Source organism: Lolium perenne, chromosome 6, assembly GCF_019359855.2.
Source record: "Lolium perenne isolate Kyuss_39 chromosome 6, Kyuss_2.0, whole genome shotgun sequence".
NCBI lineage: Eukaryota > Viridiplantae > Streptophyta > Magnoliopsida > Poales > Poaceae > Lolium > Lolium perenne.
This window is the reverse complement of record NC_067249.2, coordinates 42,609,948-42,625,386: the sequence shown is the minus strand read 5'-3', so window position 1 is coordinate 42,625,386 and position 15,439 is coordinate 42,609,948. Positions and strand designations below refer to the sequence as shown.

At 46.9% G+C, this 15,439-nt stretch overlaps 3 protein-coding genes and 1 pseudogene across 7 annotated transcripts; 3 read left to right on the top strand and 1 right to left on the bottom strand.

The window, feature by feature from the left end:
* The first annotated feature begins 1,430 nt into the window (after nucleotides 1-1,430).
* LOC127308223 (auxin-responsive protein SAUR36) lies at nucleotides 1,431-13,157 on the top strand. Of its 5 annotated transcripts, none has more exons than XR_007856357.2 (4): nucleotides 1,431-1,570; nucleotides 1,904-1,971; nucleotides 2,044-2,135; nucleotides 12,915-13,157. XR_007856357.2 is itself a non-coding variant. In XM_051338996.2 (4 exons), exon 1 carries the CDS (start codon nucleotides 4,238-4,240, stop codon nucleotides 4,670-4,672), a length of 435 nt encoding a protein of 144 aa, XP_051194956.2. In that variant the 5' UTR covers nucleotide 4,237; the 3' UTR covers nucleotides 4,673-6,554; nucleotides 6,639-7,127; nucleotides 12,577-12,841; nucleotides 12,915-13,157. The 5 variants fall into 5 exon arrangements, 3 of the variants coding, with proteins under 3 accessions (XP_051194956.2, XP_071677724.1, XP_051194955.2); XM_051338996.2 differs by lacking the exons at nucleotides 1,431-1,570; nucleotides 1,904-1,971; nucleotides 2,044-2,135 and adding exons at nucleotides 4,237-6,554; nucleotides 6,639-7,127; nucleotides 12,577-12,841; XM_071821623.1 differs by lacking the exons at nucleotides 1,431-1,570; nucleotides 1,904-1,971; nucleotides 2,044-2,135 and adding exons at nucleotides 4,237-6,554; nucleotides 6,639-7,127; nucleotides 12,067-12,841.
* On the top strand, nucleotides 2,142-3,162 carry LOC127308228 (auxin-responsive protein SAUR36). The gene has a single exon (XM_051338999.1). The coding sequence runs from the start codon at nucleotides 2,737-2,739 to the stop codon at nucleotides 3,160-3,162; it is 426 nt and encodes a 141-aa protein (XP_051194959.1). The 5' UTR covers nucleotides 2,142-2,736.
* LOC127308224 (auxin-responsive protein SAUR36-like) lies at nucleotides 12,022-12,566 on the bottom strand (annotated as a pseudogene).
* Nucleotides 13,158-13,293: 136 nt separating the features above from the next.
* Nucleotides 13,294-14,146, top strand: LOC139829688 (auxin-responsive protein SAUR36-like). The gene has a single exon (XM_071821624.1). The coding sequence runs from the start codon at nucleotides 13,624-13,626 to the stop codon at nucleotides 14,032-14,034; it is 411 nt and encodes a 136-aa protein (XP_071677725.1). The 5' UTR covers nucleotides 13,294-13,623; the 3' UTR covers nucleotides 14,035-14,146.
* Nucleotides 14,147-15,439: the final 1,293 nt, after the last annotated feature.

Below are 15,439 nucleotides of genomic sequence, written 5' to 3'. Positions count from 1 at the left end.
TGTTGCGCCGCCGCCTCCTCCGGGTTTGGCCCGTCGTCGTCGGACCAGTCAAAGTAGTCGTCGTCCTTATCCTCCTCCTCCTCCTCCACTTGCGTCGCCGACGCCAACACCTCTGCCTCCCAGGCTGCCGCTTCCGCTGCCACCGCCTCCTCCCGAGGAAGGAGGCCGGAGCGGCACGCTATGGATGTCGGCGAGCCATGCACAGGATCCCGCCACGCACTGTAGGGAGGATGTCGCAGTGGAGACGACCACGCCGACCATGGCCTCGACGGCGACAAGAGCGGGGCGGCCGGCGAGGATGGAGGCGCTGCGGTGTCATGTGAGCTCGATCTCCGTTGTCGGATTTTGTGTTTTCTTTTTCTCTTTCTTATGGATTTAACGAGGCGATAAGTATTTATATTTTCTTCCATATGATGTCTCTTTTAGTAGACGAAAAAAAATTATATTTTTCTTCCGATATCTCTGAAAAAAACTTGCTCCATTATCTTTTAGCCGGTGTTTTTAGTCGTTCCATTATTTTTAGTACAAATATCGTTGGTCAACCTTACCTCTATCGGTAATTTGTGGAAGACATGCTAGATCGTATGTCCAGCCGGTTGGTGCGACAAAAACGATGTTGCCTACTTTAAAAAATTGCTCAACAATTTGTCTATTCATTTAATCGGGAAACATATTAATTGTTGGATCGTTCGTCGTCTCTTTTATCTGATAAAAGTACTATTTCATATTTTTAAAGTTTCCGGCGGTTATTTTGTTTTCGGTACAAAGCGGTGTTGACCTACCTAACTTTCAGCCGTAATTTGAAAAAACAAAGCTAGATTGTATGGCGCCTCTTTATTTAAAAAAATATTATTGTCTTACTCTGGAAACAAATAGCTGGATTGTTCATCGTTTGTACTTAAAATAACCATTTACCATGTAAAAATTACTGCATACAGAAAAATTATCGTGCTATATGTCGCCTCTTTTATCTGAGAAACATTTTTAAATGCGTCAGATATAAACACTCCATAATTTGTCCCATCTTTTATTTATGAAAATTATTACTTTTTTTTCATTGGTTGCCCCAAATTTACCTCACGGGCGCACGCGACTGCCGCGCTGCAACTTCCTATTAGTATTGAAGAGGACCACCGCCTACCAGTACGAGGCTTGATTTGGAAATTTCAAAGATGGGGAACGACAACATGGGCTCAATCCAGTGCCACGTCAACAAAATACGGTAGTCAATCGTATTGAGGACCGTATGTGAACATGCACAACGAGATCAAGGACTGCGTTGAGGCAAATCCTGAGTTCCAGGACTGTTTTGGACATTGCCGTCAACTTGCAGGACTACACATGCATTTCACTCGAATATTCTTCACTTACACAGCTTACCCAGGAAGTTACAGGTTGGCCGTCGCTCTCTCCCGCCGCCGCCGCCGCGGGGTACGAGCTACCGAGTCCACCACGCATGTTCGGGGGCCTTCCGCTAGGAGATTCGAGGTGAATTCCGGTGCGGTGTCGGTCTACGCGTGCGCGCGCCGCCGGCGCGGTGGCTCGAGCATCTTCTCCACTGCACAATCCGGTGAGGATTTCGAATCGAAAATGCCTTCTAATCAGCGCACACGATTTTTTTCCTGTTACTGGCTCACGTGCATTAGATTTTTTTGGTAGATTTACTAGACCTGTTTTGACTGGGGAATGCAATGCCCAGTTTCTAAAATCGCAGGGAGGATGCTTCTAATTGCTTCCTTTGCTCTTCTGCTTCAAAGAAAATAAGATTCAGAGTCGTGTAATGATACAACACTGATAGCGAGACAGCATGCTTACTAAGTCATAATTTGGCAGATCTTAGTACAAATTGAATGCTACCTAAGATCTGTGCCCAAATGGCTAAACCTTTCATAACTACTGGCAGCAGGTTATTTGACATGGGACGTGGCATTTCTGAGCTGCCGAAGGCCGGACGTCACTCCTGCAATGCTTGTAAGTTGCCATTACCTCTAAATGCTATCATGCTTGATGCTTGATGCTTGTGGATATATACATTGATTTCAGGATGTTCCCTTGTTAAAACTCGAAGCATTTAGATGCCGCTAGAATTTGATGGCGAGGAATCAGCTGCCCCCCCCTGCCCCATTTGAAACCAGGTACTGCCCACAGCAAACAACAGAACCAGGAAACATGGGTTGAAAGAAACGAATCACATGACATGCTGTAGATGATAACTAGAACATAGCTCTTGATATTGCAGCAAGTTGCGTGTGTTGAATGCCAACTTGATCAGGGCTCCAAGGGTAGTAGGGGCATGTACATGTACGTAACCCATGGGCTCCATCAGTCCTCTCATGCCGCAACATATTTGAGACAGGGCGATACAGATTGCTGGTCCCATTTTTTTTTCTTAGCTTATTGCCTCACAGTTGAGGGAATCGGTACTGCAGCACACCAGCAATCACGCAACCAGAAGCATTGGCTCCACCCCTCACTGATCAGCGAAAATCCGGTCCCGAGTAAATTTGATCAAAATCATTTATCACATTGTCTGCAGCTGCAACATTGTGTGCAGAGCACTCATGGCCTTGTTTCCTGCGGTCCTGCCCACCTCTTTCGCTGATAGCTACACATAGCCTGTACGTTTGAGTATAAATCCATGACCTGCTCAACACAAATTCTTCATCAGCGAACAACCCAATCTGTGCAAAAGAGTAACATACCATCAGAGCCGGAGTGCATTTTAGCCAAGAACACATGACAGGCATGATGCATTCGAAGAAGCTTGCTCAACTTGCCAAGAAGTGGCAGCGGATGGTGGCAGCCGGCCAGAAGACTGCAGACACGGACGGATGCTGCAGCACTGCTTCTGTTGCAGACAGAGGACATTGTGTCATGTACACTGCTGATGGATCACGGTTCGAGGTCCCATTGGTGTACCTACACACAATGGTCTTCAGTGAGCTCCTGAGGATATCTCAAGAGGAATTTGGCTTCTCTAGCGATGGCAAGATCACATTACCTTTTGGTGCCTCTGTGATGGAGTACGTGATGTGTTTGATTAGGAGAGAGGCATCTGAAGAGGTTGAGAAGGCGTTCCTGAGCTCCATAGCAAGGTCTTGCCACAGTGCAAGCTGTATGGCCTCAATGAGACTTAATCAGCAATTTTCTGTTTGTAGCTAGCGATAAATGTTTTGTTCAGTTGGATGTAAATTATAAGATTTGTAGAAATGAAAAGAATGCACCAATTTTCTCGTCATAGCAGACCAGTATGATAACTTGGCTGAAAATTTCAAATTCCTCACAATTGTTCACGCATCCATCAATTAGTGTTGCTACTCGCCGAATGTTACAGATATGAATCAGATAGCTTATAGAGTGAATCAACTTGATTGGTGAACTTTAAAAGGCGATTGCATAAGTTGAAAAATAGATGACTAGCAATTGTTCAGCAAGAGTTGTTTAGAAAGAAATATGTACCTCTGATTTTCTGTTTTGTTTGTTTGCCTTTCATTTGTTATTGTGTAAGTTCCTGCTTTAATCAACGAATTTAGCTGCTTCCTGCAATTTTCCAGAAAGAGGTATGATTACTTTTTTTACTTCAAGTATCAACTGAGAAATATGGTCCAGTAGAACTGCTTACAACTCAATAATGACAATAAGCTAGTTGTTGTCCAGTAGGTCCATATTGGAGAGTGTAAGGAGTTACGAATTGGAGTTCACATTAGATGCTGCCAATCAAATAGTCAACCAACAAAAGAGTTTATGAAATTGTCGGGCAAGTTGGTCACTTGTTTGAACCAGTTAACACATTAAAACTAGTTGTTCAGAAACAAAGTATTGTGGGCATACCACTAGACTATGCATCCCAATCTTTAAATAATAGATATCTCACTGCCAACAGAACTGTCCCTTACTGTTCACACGTTGGACCCGACTTACATGTAGTCCTCATCAAGCATGCCCCTAATCCATGAAGCAGGTCAGTATGGCAGCACATTGAGATATCCAATCACCCAAACCCTACCACCATTGTCTCCAACAAGTACCAAAGATGTAACCTCTAAACATTGCATGTTCCAAGCTCATGGCCTGGTCCCTTTCCAGCTTGCTTTGATAGCTGCATGCTTATCGTTCCCCCCACCTATAAATAGAGCAGTTTTGAACCGCAGGTTCCATCCACAAGCAAAGCACTACAGCTAGATTAACACTTGACACAAACCTCAAGCTTTCTGCCAAGAAAGAAGGAGATACAACCATGGTCAGTGCCAAGAGACTTTCTCAAATGATAAAGAAGTGGCGAAGAGTGGCAGCCGTTAGGAGGAAGAGGCTCATGTGGACGGCAGCGAAAGAAGTTGATGAGTGCTGCACGTCTGTGGCAGTGAAGGGCCACTGTGCCATGTACACTGCTGACGGGAGGCGGTTCGAGGTGCCATTGGTGTGCCTCAGCAAAATGATCATTCAGGAGCTCCTGAGGATGTCTCAGGATGAGTTTGGCTTCACAAGTGATGGGAGGATCACACTGCCTTGTGATGCAACAATGATGGAGTATGTCATGTGCTTGCTCAGAAGGAATGCATCAGAAGAGGTAGAGAGAGCTTTCCTGAGCTCCGTGGTGAGGCCTTGCCGTTACGGAAATGGTTTGGAGCCATCCATGGGCGTTATCCAGCAAGTAGCTGTTTCTAGCTTCTGAAGATTCAGTGTTTGTTTTACATGTTTTTTCTGTCCATTTTTGGGATGATGTAAATAGTTCTATATGGAAGATAGGAAATGAAAAAACCTTACTGCAAGTTGGCCACTTGACTTTCTCTTGGCTCCTGACTGCTTAGTCCCGCAACTCTTTTGTGTGACAAATTAAGCCAAGGCTCTATTGCATGAAAAAAAGTTCAAACTAAAGTTAATGAGTATGTCATACTGATTTGGGCAAGCGCACCAAAGATTTGAAGAGAACATAGTACTAATTTAGCAAATTGTATGGAGGCATGCTCAGGTAAAGCTCCATCTTTTGAAATAACTGTTAGAACTTAGATCATCTTATTCTAGGCGGTCAAACTAAAAGCCCTGTTAAAATCCCATAAGAAACTCTAAGAACGACAAGCTATGTTCTTACAGATACTGATTTGTGCTAGCACACCAAAGATATGAAGAGAACTTTGCACTAATTTAGCAAAATGGTATGGAGGCATGGTCAGGTAAAGTTATATCTTTTGAAGCAACTGTTAGAACTTAAAGATCATCAATCTTCTTCTAGGCGGTCAAAACTAAAAGGAAGAAAAAAAAATCCTGTTAAAACCGCATAGGAAACTGTAAGAAGAACAAGGGAAGTGGAGTTTTACATCTGAGATGCTGCTAACAAAATGGACCATTAGCTAAAGAGGCGGTGTGAGATTGTCAAGCAAGTTGTTTGGACATCTGAAAACCTTTAATCTGGGAGTTAAGCAACATTTCGTTATGGGCATAACCAACAGTCAGACTATTATCTCCATCTCAGGGGCCACCCTTTATATTCAATCAGGATATAATAAAAGCACTGAATGAAATGCCATAGAATCCATTTCTAGCAAATACTCAAATGAAAAAAATAATAATATCATAGTCCCAGCTACACTCCTCATAGGCTCGTTACGAAAAACTCAATTTTTAACTGGATTGGGGCATTCTATTAGTAAATCCATTTGGATGGGTTTATCGGAGAGGGGATGTATGGTTTGACAGTATTTTAAGCTCATTCATGAACATTTCTCCTGTCCACCTGAATGGTTCTTTGTAAATTTTTTGGGTCTGAGGCCACACATGTACGTAAATGACTTGTCCTGTTCGAGTCCTAAATGCGACGGATCATTTGTCTCTACTGAAATATATACATTGGAGGAATGATGGATCTAATCATTTCTCTTGATTGCTTAATCCATGGCAAGACAAATGCTTTGCATGGGACATCCTATTTCCCATTTCCTACATCGAACTACTTTACATACAAAGGTACAAAACAGGACGGCAATTAGCAACTGCAGACAATAACATGCTGGCTAACTCCCACAGGTGGAGCTGTATAGTAGGGTGGCATCACCATGGAGCTGAGGAACGCCGCCTCTATCTCAGCGGAGGCACTTCTCCTGAGCAAGGACATGACATACTCCATCACCACGGCATCGCATGGCAGCTTGATCCTGTCTTCTCTGCTTGCAAAGCCAAACACCTCTTGGGACATTCGCAGAAGCTCACTGAAGACCACCGTGCTGAGATATGCCAAAGGCACCTCGAACCTTCTCCCATCGGTGGTGTACATGATGCAATGGCCCCTTCCTGCCACTGCTATTGAGCACCCTTCGGCTGCTGTTGTCGCCGTCCTGGTCAGCCGCTTCCTTGTGAGAGCTGCTACCCTCTGCCACTTTGTTGCTAGTTGAGCAATTCTCTTGGCGTTGATCATGGTTGGTTCTTTTTTGCTGAGAGTTGGAAGTTCTAGCTGAGTTGCAAATGATTTGTTTGTGGATGAGGCAATGGTGTTTCGAGGCTACTGGAGGAAGAATTTATAGCTGAAGACACAAGCCGTGTCAAGTGTCGTCGATGGCTGGGTAAGGGAACAAGGCCACGAGGTTTGTTTGTGCCATACTGCATGCAGATCAAGGAAATAATATTGGGTTTATATATTTATGTAGGCCCAAATGTTTGGTGCATGATGGGTACTGCCATAGTGGCACATTTGGGGGATAAGTGACATGAGGACCCCCATTCGAACAGCGTTCCAACATTGTGGCAGACAACCCTTGTGCAGGCATCTTGGGTCCAGCCTTTTATTGATGGCTAACTGTAAAGGATTAGCTACTTATGTTTGTTTGCAAGAGTAATCATTTCTTAATGATTAGGGGATCTTAGTCTTGTACTTTACATTTCATCAGCACTGAGATTGCAATCAGTTGGATGGCCAGTGTCATGGGGCTAGCTAATATGGTTTGCGCTTGCAAATTAATTGATGCAACATGAGCAACTTGCTGAACAGTTCCATAACTCATAACGAATGCCCTACTTGGCTTCTACGCGACATCCATTTCTCAGCACCTTCTCTGCACTTTCCTGAGGGTCTACAACCAGCTGCAAGCTTGCGAAACGTGGGTCTTGTGAATTTAGCCGGAAGTCATGTTTGACAGGTATGGACTAGTCTTATGTTGCACACTTCCCTTCGGCAATTTCCAGGCCTACGGGCTCTGTGAAGTCTTAGCATGTTCAGTTTATCTGCAACAGTTAGACATAACCCACTTATTTTACTGTAGAAGTTTGCTCTGTAGTTTGTACTGCTAATTTCTCTTCCATTTTTTCGATTTCATGCAAAAATATATGATATGTCAGCTGGTAAGTCTTTGCCTGACCAGTGACTATTCTTTTTATTTTGAACAAGAACACCCTCAGTAATTGCGGGAAATTTGCTTCTATAATATGTATTATCTGAGAGAACTGCATATATTATAGATCATGAAACAATTGAGAGTTTTAGTGGCTACTATTTTTCTTGAAACTACCACTTCATCAATAAATAAATAAAGCTTTGTGGTTTATTTAGCATAAAATAAGTTCACATCTTTGATTCTCTTTGTACGCGTGTCAGTGACCAGCGCTTCTGCTGGATCAGTTCGGTAATGGAATCATGTGTTCCATATAAAAAAAGCATAGCGTTGCTTGTTAGGGGTTAACTTCTGTGAGTTAGATATTTGTACTCTGAAGCTCGAGGTTGAAGTAAATAGCTTTCAGGTACCCTATGGTCCAATGCTATGTTGCTTATATAGTTGTTTTTTTAAAGGGAAGGCCCTTGGCCCAGCTTTATAAATAAAGCACTCGAACATAGTAGCGATACAAACTCACACCCCAAACTAAAAGTCTGATGCCTTAGTCCTTACAAACCACAAATATCCAGTCTCGGAACGAAAAGAAGACTACACACAAAGCTAGAAACGTCGGCCGGAGGAGGGTGCAAGGTATGGGTGCCGTATGAACTGATCATCCTCCATCGCCGTCGCGTAGCCGCCGTTGAAGCCTCCTAACCTCGTCCAGTGCCGCGTCCAGCAGCGGTAAGTCCCTCGGTTTGACCAGAACCCTCCAGCTCTGCATATGAATAGACATTTTGAAGAACGCGTCAGCAGGGTTGTTGATCAGGGATCCCTCAATAGCTAGCTTATTGCGTATGGTCCAAAGGGCCCAGCATTGGGCCGCAAAGGTGTACCAAGCTAACCTACGGAGACGACCCGTAAGGCCATTCACAATGGCCATGAAATCCGCGGCCCCTGCCGGGTTCCAAGAACAGTGCAGGAGTTCCCTAATTCCGGCCCACATGAATTTCGCTAGGTGCCAGTTGAAGAAGATGTGATCGCAAGTTTCCCATTCCCCACAAAGGGCACAGCTGCCGTCAGAGGGCCCCCGCCTCTTGACTAGCTGATCCCCTGCTGGCAGCCTGCCGCGTATGAGCTCCAGAGGAAGACTCGGATCTTTGGCGGTACCTTGGTGCGCCAGACCTCCTTGAAGTGGGCGATGGCCCCGCCCTGGGACAGCTTACAGTACATGGAGTTAGTGGAGTATTCCCCGGAAGGTTCCAACGCCCAACGGACCTCGTCCTCACCAGGAAAGATTGGAGTGAGGTCGAAGATCCTGCAAAGGTTTTCCCATTCCACCGTCTCCGCAAGACCGAAGGAGCGTCTGAATCTGATATGCCAGCCATCGTTGTCGCGGACCCCTTCCACTGTGGCGAAGTGGTTGTCGCAACAAGCGAAAAGGCGGGGAAAGGTCAGACGCAAGGGCCCCGAGCCCGTCCACCAGTCAAGCCAAAAATAGGTACGCTTCCCATTGCGCACCTTGTGCTTGGCTTCAATCTTGAAATACCATTTGATCTTCTGAATGGCATTCCAAAACTGCGATCCCTTAGTAGGCACCGCAGGGGAGAACAAGTCGTGGTTGCCAAGGTATTTGGCCTTCAGCAGTCCGCCACGCCTCGCTGTTTTGGTAGATCTTCCAGATCCATTTGAGCATAAGAGCAATATTCATGAATTTAGTGTTGAGGATTCCCAATCCTCCAAACGCCTTTGGCTTGCACACCGTAGCCCAGTTAACCATGTGGTACTTGCGCTTGGGTCCCACTCCTTCCCAGAAGAAGCGAGAACGGTGTCGATTCATGGTCCCATGAGTCGCGTCGTGCAAGAGGTAAAGACCCATTGCAAACAACGGCAAGCTGGAGAGGCAAGAGTTGGTTAGCTCCAGCCTCCCCGCGGAGGCGAGAAAAATTCCTTGCCAGGGCTCAACCCTGTGACCAACCTTGTCAGTGAGGAAATTCCAGTCTGCCACAGATAGTGGCTTGTCACTCACCGGGAGGCCAAGATATTTGAACGGCAAGCTCCCTAGCTTGCAGTTCAGGGCGTCAGCAAACTTCTGACGTTCCTGGTCAGTGACCCTGTCACGACCACCTCGCTCTTTGCGAAGTTGATCTTGAGACCCGACATGTTCTCGAAGCAGAGTAGCAGGAGTTTGAGGTTAGCCACTCCGACATCTGAGGGTTCCAGTAGGATCAGGGTGTCGTCAGCATACTGAAGGTGGGTGACACCCCCCGGAATCAGGTGTGGCACGACCCCCTGGAGGTGCCCAGACTCGCTAGCCCTGGCAATAATGGCCGCTAAGGAGTCCACCATGAAGTCAAAGAGAATCGGGGATAGAGGATCTCCTTGACGCACTCCCCGTGCATTCCGAAAATAATCCCCAATGACACCATTGACATTAACTGCAGTTTGTCTTCCCGAGACCAACTGCATCAAGCGATGTACGATCATAGGGGAAAAACCTTTGCAGTGGAGCACCTCCCTCAGGAAACTCCAGCTGACACGATCAAAAGCTTTCTCGAAGTCCAGTTTGAGGAGGAGCCCCCTCAGTTTTTTTACTCTGAGCTCATGAGCAATCTCGTGGAGAGCCAGCACACCCTCGTGCAGGCTCCTACCCTTGATGAACGCCGTCTGACTACGATCGATGGTTCTAAGCGCGACGGGGGCGAGACGGGTGGCATAGGCTTTAGCAAAGAATTTAAAGATAACATTGATAAGGGCGATAGGCCTAAACTGCTTGATGTTGTCAGCGCCCTGAGATTTAGGGATGAGGGAGATAACTCCATAGTTAAGGCGCGCAACGTTGATCCTCCCAAGGACAAAATCATTAAGCATCTGAAGGATGGGAGCCCTAAGGGTTCCCCAGAACCTCTTAAAGAAGAGCACAGGGAGGCCGTCAGGACCTGGTGCCGAGTCAGGTTTCATGCCAGCCAGGACCTCATCCAGCTCCTCCCCCGTGAAGGTGAGCTCGAGAGCCATGTTCTCTTCCTCGCCTATCCTTTGGGTCACCGGCCAGAGGTTAGGTGCCAGGGAGAAGACCCTCTCCGCCCCCGCCGTTCCCATCAGACCATGGTAGAAATGGTAGACATGGCCCATCATGTCTTCCTGGGTAGTAAGTTCCCCCTCCTCCGTGATGAGTCTGGGGATCATACATTTCCTTCGCCTCCCGTTGGCAAAGGCGTGGAAGTAGGCTGTGCAGGAGTCACCCTTCAGGGTCCACTGTAGTCTACTCCGCTGACGCCAGTACTCCTCTTCTATCCCATCCAGGTTGACAACTTGGTCCTCGAGAAAATATCGAAGGGCCCAGCCGTCGTCGTCAAGCCCCAACGAGTCCGCTGTCCTATCCAGCTCCTGGATATGGGAAATGAGGTCATCCCTTGCCTGACGCCGCAACTTGCCAAGATTCGCACCCCACCCTCGGAGATGCTGTCTAAGGCATCTGACAATGCATTGCCAGAGGTCAACACTGCAGCGATGCGGCCCCAGCGCAAGGATGCAATGCTCAATCTTCCCTTTTACCATGTGGTCAAACCCAGCCACCCTAAGCCACCACGATTGGAAAGAGAATCTAGATGGCCTTCTGACCCCATTCTCCCCATCATCAAGGAGTACGGGGTTGTGGTCAGAGCCGACCCTCGTGACGGCCAAGAGCGAGCAGAGCGGGAAGACCTGCTCCCACGACGGGGAGACAAACACCCTGTCCAGAACGGAGCGAACCGGAGAGAGCTACTTGTTGGTCCAGGTAAACCTAGCACCAGTCCGATTAAGCTCCCTCAGGGCAAGGCCAGCGATCATGTCATTAAATTGGCGCACCCTAGGCCAATTAATGTTGCCATTGTTCTTATCCTGCGCCCCCCCTGATGAGGTTGAAGTCGCCTCCCATGATAAGAGGGTGCTGGCAGGCTTCAACCTCCGACACCAGCTCATCCAGGAACTCCCTAGTCCTGGAGTGATCCGCTGGGCCGTAGACAAGAATACAAGTCCAGATGAGCCTCTTGCAGCAATGGTAAATGTCAGCGCTTAAGAAGAAGCTCCCTTTCCTCCAGGTCCCTACCTCGAAGCACTCGTCCCGGAATCCAAGCAGCATCCCCCCGGATTGTCCGTTGGCCGGCACCCAGTTCCAATTGAACTGACCGCCCTGCTCAAGACTCCGCAGCTCGACGGCTGAGAAGTCCTGTCTAACCGTCTCTTGAAGACCAAGGATGTCGATTCTTTCCTGTTGCATGTAGTCGCGGAGTTGGGTGTGACGCCCTCGTCCCCCAAACCCGCGCAAATTGTAGAAGAGGCTCTCATGATGACGAGCGTCTCTTGTACTGTCTCGTAGAGACAGGGCGCACAGAGGCCTTGACACACTTCCTCAAAGGGCGAGACCGCGTCTCACCAGACTTGACCTTGGCCGAAGCGCGCCGAGCTTTGGCCCGCGTGGCCGGCGCGACCGACTCGGAGGCCCCTACCTCAAGTGACTCCGGATCCTGGACGGACTGCGGCAGCGCCGAGTCCTCCTCCGAGGCCACCCCTTGGGCCTCAGACACGGCCGCCGCCTCAGCTTCCCTAGCTAAGCGGCGGGCAGTTTCTGCTTATATAGTTGTAATTAGGGGGGCTACATAAGATGCAACAAGCTGGTAGACTGATATGTAATTTCCACTCTCTAGTGTTAAACTATTTTACATCGTATTGACATGCAAAATGAGAACACTGAGGGGTAAACTCTGCATATATGAAATATATTTAGGAGGTACAAACTGCAAGCTGCTGGTGCAGCGCTACATTTGTCACCGTACAACCTGAATATTGGCAAGGCATCACTACACAGAGCACAGGAACGCCCTCTCTACTTCCTCCGATGCATTTCTTCTGAGAAAGCACATAACATATTCCATCACTGCTGCATCGAAGGGCAGTATGATCCCGCTGTCGCATGTGAAGCCAAACTCCAGGGACATCCTTAGAAGCTTGCCGAATACTGTCGTGGCGAGGTACGCCAGCGGGACCTCAAACTGCCTCCCATCAATTGTGTACATGGCACAATGACATTTTATCTGCGAGCGGCGATGTTGTGCAGCATGCTTGGTCATCTATGGATGGTGTCTCTTGACCCCTTTGCCACTTATTCACCAACTGAGCAAGCCTCTTGGGATGCATCACAGCCATGGCTGGGTGTTCTTGGTTCTCATGTATTTTTCTCAGAGATGCTTGGTATGTGAGTTTATTGATGAAGTAATGGTGTCTCATGAATATATAGGCACAGAGATATGAGACTTACTAGCAGTTGACAAGAGACAATGCACATGCAATGTTGGATCTGAAGGGAGGCAGCCAGATTCAGATCAGATTTTGCTAGGCCATGGCTTATCTGTAGAGGCAAAGGTAGTGGACTAGTGGATGGGCAATAGATGCATGGTACAGTCATCGATACTAAATTGGGTAGAGGCATTATGCAACCATCTGGGGTCCAGCTTTTGTGGATCTGTTCCATTTGGTTCGGTGTCCTGTTTCATGAGATTGAAGTAAGCTAGTTAGCCTTGTCCAAAAGAAATCCTTTCTGAATGGTTTGATGACCCTGCCTTTGTAATTTTGCAGCAATCCGGTGATTGCAATCAAGCGAAGTGAAGAGCCGGCGCCACAGGGGACCCTGCATATGATGGAGCCATTGCTGAGTAGATGCAGAGTTTGCGTCACTGCTTTTGGTTGTGTACTTTGCACTTACAGCTGCAACTGCATGCTAGGTGTTTGTTGGCTGGTTTAGCGGTTCTTTGACTGCTTCAAATCTAGCAAGTTGCTTGACACCTTCATATCTCATGGTCTGCAAGATTTCTAGCATCACATGTGTCAGCCATTCCCTTGTATCCCCCCCCTGCATTTTCCAATGGGCCTATGATGATTGGTCTAGGGGCTCCATGTTTATTTGTGAGTCTGCAGGACTGCAACGACTCACGCGGAATGCAGCGCAAGTTGCCTGAGTTGGTGCAGTGGCTAATCACTCTGACCCAAAATCTGGTTCCATGGAAATCTTGTCAAAATCATTCAACACATTGTCTGCAGCTAGATGCAACAACATTGCATCCAGAGCACTCATGGCATTGTCTCCTGCCCACTGGTCTTGCTGATAGCTAAACGTGACCCACACATATGCACTTCCCTGAGCCCTCTCTTCCTTCTATAAATCCATTGCCTGCATAACACAAACTTCTTCATCTTATCAGCAAGCAACATCACAATCTACACCACACTTTCAGACTTTCAGTACCAAAGTGAAATTTAACTAGCCAAAAACACATCAGACTCAACCATGATCCATCCAAAGAAGCTTTCCCAGCTGGCCAAGAAGTGGCAGAGGAAGGTCTCAGCCGGAGCTGGTGGCCAGCAAGCCAACGAGTGTTGCAGCACAGTCGCTGACAAGGGCCATTGTGTGGTGTACGCCGCTGACGGGGCACGGTTTGAGGTCCCGCTGGCATACCTCGGCACGACGGTCTTCGGCGAACTCCTGAGGATGTCCAGGGAGGAGTTCGGCTTCACGAGCAGCGAGGGAGGCAGGATCACTCTGCCCTGCGATGCCGTAGTTATGGAGTATGTCTTGTGCTTGGTGAGGAGAGATGCCTCTGAGGAGGTCGAGAGGGCGTTCTTGAGCTCCATTGGTGGGCATTGCCATGACCAAGATGCATTGATGGGACTCACCAATCAATTTGTTCTTTGTATTTAGCTTAGCTACTGAGAATCTGAAATATTTTTGGTCAAATCGCAATGTACAGATTGATGTAAGATTGAATTATCACATGAAATGATACAGAACATATCTTTGTTTCTGAGAGAAATTTTATTATTTGCCACTCCAAAGTCAAATAGAAAATACATTATTTGTTATAGTTTGTCAAAGTCCAAACACAATGCTCTGCTGTAGTGCAATAGGATCAGTGTGCAATTCTAATTTCACAGTTGAGAGATCGATAATTACCTTGATTGGAAAATTGAATTCAGACACCGTAGTTTATTTGTGATGAAATGCATGGAATACTTCAGCCTGAAGTAGCTTACAGCAGCAATATTCCCAAAGTCCTTTTTGTAAAATGATAGAGACACCCTCTTGGTGTTCAAATTAGGTAGCCTACATTTTTCAGATTTAGTATTTGTGATAGTAAGATAATAGATATATATCTTCTTAAAACGCTAACATTTTGCTCAACTACTTGGCACTTGATGGATCCAAAGCTGTAGTTTATCAAAATTATGGCAAGAACGCGATGATGTACATAAAGACCATATGAGATTACTCAAGTAAACAATGGTGATCTGGGTCATCTGGGCATCGCTTTGGGAGTACCAGTGTATTCTGATATTGCGGCCATTTAGCTCAGCAGGTTTCTGTAAGAACGCGCGCAGAGTGTCTCGTGTCTTTTGTATTAAGATAGATGAAGAGTTTGTTACAGCCTTAGAATCGGTACCTTGTGTTTTCAGATTGTTTAACGTCCTAAATGGTTTCAGAATGCGCAGTTTTGTAAATTCATGCCGTGTGTGTTCCAATCTTCAAACTGGACGAAGCGCTTGACATCTGGAATATTTGAATTCGGTACAAGTTCCAAAAAAATGTGTTCCAGTGAAAACCTGAGCTGTCGACGTGTGTGAACACCGATTAATATATTTCCTTTCAATGTGTGATAGACGTAGGCATTTCACTATTTCACTAGAAAAAGAGATCATGTTAGATTCACCTTTAGACCTTCTGCTGTTCTGAGAAGGAAGGAACAACCGAATGATTCATGGAAGTAAAATCCATGCTCGCATGACACTCCGGAAGAAAAAAAAAAAGCTTGGACTTTATTCAGCCTAAAGGGGCGCCCCTGCCCAATAAGAAGTTATCTTAGCAGGCTGGCAGCCGTTGAACCGGAGAAACACACTTTAGTTGCTCTCCGGTTGGCGACATGAGGAGCACGCCTGCCCCGAGCCACCAATGGAGTAGGAGCCGTCGAAGTACATGACCCAGTCGCTCTGGTTGGGTTCCTCGGGTAAGGAAGATGCCGCTTCTTCTTCTTAGTCCCCCAGGTGGGGGTCCAGTTGTCAACGAAGAAGTCCGCCAAGGCCTTTCTCTTGATGACTTGGATGTAGGAGAA